At 36.6% G+C, this 4924-nt stretch overlaps 1 protein-coding gene across 1 annotated transcript; it reads right to left on the bottom strand.

The window, feature by feature from the left end:
- Positions 1-687: 687 nt before the first annotated feature.
- On the bottom strand, positions 688-2861 carry LOC121312922 (cytochrome c oxidase subunit 7C, mitochondrial). The gene is made up of 3 exons (XM_041244849.1): positions 2696-2861; positions 1409-1557; positions 688-815 (listed from the first exon to the last, which is right to left on the bottom strand). The coding sequence occupies exons 1-2, from the start codon at positions 2768-2770 to the stop codon at positions 1441-1443; spliced, it is 192 nt and encodes a 63-aa protein (XP_041100783.1). The 5' UTR covers positions 2771-2861; the 3' UTR covers positions 688-815; positions 1409-1440.
- Positions 2862-4924: the final 2063 nt, after the last annotated feature.

The raw sequence follows: 4924 nt of genomic DNA, 5'->3' as shown, positions 1-4924 counted from the left end.
TCACTCTGTCGGAACACTTTACAAAAACACACATTATATAAGAGTTTTTAACGAAAACACAAAATAAACCAATCAGAAAAATTACACATAAATTATACAGTAACAAGTGTGTAGAGAGTACTGAATCTACAGGGGCATAATGCAGGACAAACAACATCTCTGATAAGTAAATGGAGAGGGAGGGGCTCCATTTAGCCCGGCTGCAAAAGGCATGCCATGTTAATGCATTCAAACATATACAGCAGTGTACAAGCATGAAATATTTAAAAAAAACAAAAAAAAAAAAAAACACTTGAATGTGTTTAGAAGGATTTACAGCACAGAACCACTGCATTACATCATAGATTACACTTATACACCTGGTTACACAGTGCGCAATCACAGTGTAGCCTACTTTATATAAAGGCAAGTAGAATTAGGTAGCCCAAGATTAGTGCTAATCAGGTTCTGTGAAAATGGTCAACATCTTGAAAATTAAAGAAATAAAAAATGTACCATCCACTGATGTATGACACTTCCTCTACAATAGCCAATGAATCTTGGATAGATGCCTGTTGGCATTCATTTAGAAACAGTTACCATGATACAACTCAGAGAAATCAAGTGATCATACTTCAGACTATGGAAGGGGGTCACCTTCACCTTGATTCAGATATTATTCAACTGGAAATAAATTGTTCAGTCTTGTTGTATTCATATGTAGTAAGTTTATTTACAAACACACAGCCAGCCAGCGTGACAAATGATCCCAACACTGATTTTTGCTCATGAAGTCTGTAATCTGCAGGATAAATACTTTCCAAGGTAAAGCAGACCTGTTAATACACAATAGGAAAAATTAATATAATCTGTCTAAATGGGGTCATCACAAAAACTAGAATGAGAATCAATATTTGACTTTTTTTAAATTACAATATTCTGCCCAAGGTAGGCACAAATGTAAAAATTGAATTTCTTCTATATATTGGAGATACATGTAATTGTAAAGCACTGTGCCATTAAATTAAAAGATATAAAATGCAGTCATCTATGACTAGATCTAGAATTGTATGGGATTGATTAGCCAAAGTAGTGAATAACCCAGAACTACCATGCACTAGTCAGTGCATCATTATGATAATCCCGGTATAAACACAGAACACCTGGATATGGTAAATAAGTGTTTACTGTATCGCTGTTTAAAATCATACCAATATGTTCACATCACATGCACCAATAACTTAATGTTTCCTAGGGGTGTCATAATTAAGGGTAACAAATATTACACTTGCATCAGGAGGGGAGAGTTGAAATATGTTGGTACAGGAGGTACATGCAGCCATCTGAACTTTAACAATCTTTTAGTTCAATGGGAGGGAACTGTGCCTGCTACACCTGGGGAGGCATATGGCAAATCAACAAAACTTGCCTGGTATATTATCCAATGAACATTAAAACTCTTCACTTCTTCAGCAGCTGGTGTCTGACAACAATGAAGGGGAAAGCAAATCCGCTGCCAAAGAACACGACCATCATCCCCAACAGCCTCCACTTGTTCTCAACAGAGAAAGGAAGGTTCTGCAAAAAATAATTTAAAAAAATCAACTATTTCCCCCCGCCAACAAATCTGATACACGCAAAACGTGAAATCCAAAACTTTAGTCCAAAACAGGTTCACCCTTGAACATAAACCAGACACGAGACTAACCAAACACCTCATCTCCACTGCCTGGTGCTACAGGTTTGGCTGCCCATGACTTGCCACTAAAACCAAAAAGAGTATTTTAGTGCGCAGCTTGTGCTGTCGCTGGAATTTTAAAGTAAAAACATGTGTGCTGCCCACACAAGCAGGACAAGCATGAAGTACAAAGCAGGTTTTTGTCCAAAGGTTAAGTTAGCCCCCCTATGCTGTTCTTTTTAAAATAAGTAAATATGTATAGAGGGGGGAATGTATTAGTTGTTGATCAGAATAGTCCACTGCATGTAGCAATGACACACATTTTCTACAAGGCCAGGGAGACAACTAGTCAGACGCTGTCAGGTACACCACAAAGCGTTTCCACTTTCACTGAATAACTCATACATATAAGCTCACCTGTCCCAAAACATGTCTTTCATTCAATTTAAGTGTCACCAGAAAAAAAAAAAAAAACATTAATTAATTAATTCAAACTTGCCCCTGGACTGCACTTTCCTATTTTGTGTGACGCTCCAGTGCCAAGGAACTATCAGTGTGTTAGGTGCACTAGAGCAGCTGCACTAGGAAGGTTGTGAAATGCTTGGCATATGTATTTCAATGTGCTGAACTATTTTCTGGTAAAACATTCCTTCTGGGACGGGGAAAAAAAAAAAAAAGAAAGTACATTATTAAATAGTAATTGCAACAAACATCCAAGCTATTATTGCATTAACTGAACTGTAATCTATATTAATAGAAATAATAATGCTGTTCTTATAAATGTACTGAATTATACAACCTCTCTCCTTCACTCTTCAGCAACAATTAACACAATTATAAATACAACACAAACAGCAACAATCAGTAAGTATTTTGCTAAGGCTAGTTCTCTTTCTTATGGTTTATCAACATCGTAACAGTAGATTGACCTCCAGCGCCCGGCCTTTACACCAGGCCTGAAATCCCTTAACCGGGAACTCTCTTTCACTTAAAATTAAAACTGCCATAACAAAGCTCAGTTCTCTCATTCAAGCATACCTTTCCTGGTCCCTCTCCATAATGAGACCTGCGAATAGCAGATGTGGTGAACCTGCGGACAGCCTGGCCAAGCATGACTATTTGATTTTATTTTGTACTTCAAATTCTCTCACACACTTGCAATCTCTGAGCCGACCTTCCTTTTGAAAGAACAGAGAGCAGACTTATGGGATAGCTCAACACATGAACTTCCTGGAACTGGCTAAATGGTTTCTGGGAAGTGTAGTCTTTTAAGATTATATATGCCGCTGAACTTGGTCTCAACTTCTCATATCTAAAGTTGTGCACTTCGCGCATGACAGTCACTAGCAGCTACGATGAGGACACTGAGGTCGTGTCCTCGGCTTGTTTTTTTGCGTCATCAGTGCTAATACTCATGTAAAAAATCTGATAAAGTACAAAAGACTCCTTCATTTTCTCTGTTGGTTTGCCGTGTAACGTAGATTTGGAGGTACTCTAATACAGATTACATATATGGTCAAAAGTTTTGTATGACCTAGTAGAATATTAGGATGCAGACATAAAAAGCAAACAAACAAAAAGACAAAGAAAAAAAAAAGCAAACAAACAAAACAAAACTATATGAACATAATTTCGATATTTTATTTAATATCAAGCAATCTAAGAAACTACAAAATTGTATCTCACAATTTTTTTTTTTTTTTTTTTTTTTTTGTTCCTGGGTAGTAAGTGTTATTTCCTAATTGCTTATGCCTCAAAAGTATAGAAAATGGCTATTATTCCCCACAAACTTTGCTTTTGTGACCAGGACAGTGATATTTCAAAATATGGGCAAATGTGTGTCTTTTCGTTCACATAAAGTCAGAAAAAAACAACATATGAATCCAAATTAACATGTATTTATATTAAAGTAATACAAAAATGACTATAAAAGATTTAGAAGTGAGTAGTTTTTCGAGATTTACGATTATACTGTATAATTGTAAATCGCGAAAAACTACTCACTCATTATACATGTTAATTTGGATTCATATGTTGGTTTTTTTCTGACTTTACGTGAACGAAAAAAACACACATTTGCCCGTTTTCCCATTGGAAATAGTGATATTTTGAAATATCACTGTCCTGGTCACAAAAGCAAAGTTTGTGGGGAATAATAGCCATTTTCTATACTTTTGAGGCATAAGCAATTAGGAAATAACACTTACTACCCAGGAACAAAAATTGTGTTACATAGGGTAATAATAGACTCATTTGAGTGAGCACCGAGATTCTATTAGTCTGTAAGGGGACTGACCGATTCTGAAATCAGGGAAGTGTTCTTTTAAACTGCTATACTATTGTAATGTATTTTCTACATTGTAGTCTCTGTGTTTTATCGCCCGTGATCACACTTAAACTATAAGTTGATACACTATTTAAATCGTATGTGAACAAATGTAAATCTGTAAGGGCCAGACACACTCACTCTAACCTTTGGTGGCGGTTTCTTTCTGTGTTTTTGAGTTTGCTGTGATGTATAGGTATTGTGTAACTTGTTTGCTATTAACAATTAGTTGATTTGACTACTTTGTTGTGGTTTGTGTATTGTTACTTATTATTTGATTGTATTGAGATTTAAGTTCACTGATAATTTATTGTTTATTGAGTTATTTTCTTACCCTGCTAATGTCTGCAGTATGTCTGCCCCTTCTCTTACCCATGGTACGGATAATTATTAACTCAATTAGCCTATCCTATTGGTATGGTGTCTTTGTGATGTGACTTTACTCACTCTCCTCCTTTATACAAAAAATATATCAATAACTACCAGACCCCCCCGGTTAAACAAAGGTGGTGGCAGCGGCATGCTGTCGTATAATTCATCCCGTTACGGTATCCAGAAAAAAGTCACTCTGGATTCGATTTGAGCAGTACCGCTGAGCCTCACCGCAGGACTAGCGGTATCACCCCGCGCTGATCTGTCCAACACCATATGAAAGCAATGGCAGTGATACAGGTGGCATGTTTTTAAAACATCTGTTTACAGGTAACCAGAGTCAGGCAGATTAGGTGAGTGATCCTGCTTCAAGTAACTAGCATTAGCTGTATTTAAGTAACATTATACAGGTGGCGGTTTAATTTGGTGGTCTTCTGTTTGTGATCAGTACCAGATGAGTGTGTCTAAATTGAATTGAGGTTGATTTGTGATTTGATTGGTTTCCACACAGCTTTTCTCCTTCTAATTAGTATAATAGACAGCTAGCTTATTTATGCTGCAGCATGAAG

Source organism: Polyodon spathula, chromosome 1 (genome assembly GCF_017654505.1).
Source record: "Polyodon spathula isolate WHYD16114869_AA chromosome 1, ASM1765450v1, whole genome shotgun sequence".
Taxonomy (NCBI): domain Eukaryota; kingdom Metazoa; phylum Chordata; class Actinopteri; order Acipenseriformes; family Polyodontidae; genus Polyodon; species Polyodon spathula.
The sequence above is the reverse complement of the archived record's forward strand: the minus strand, read 5'-3'. Positions and strand labels throughout refer to the sequence as shown.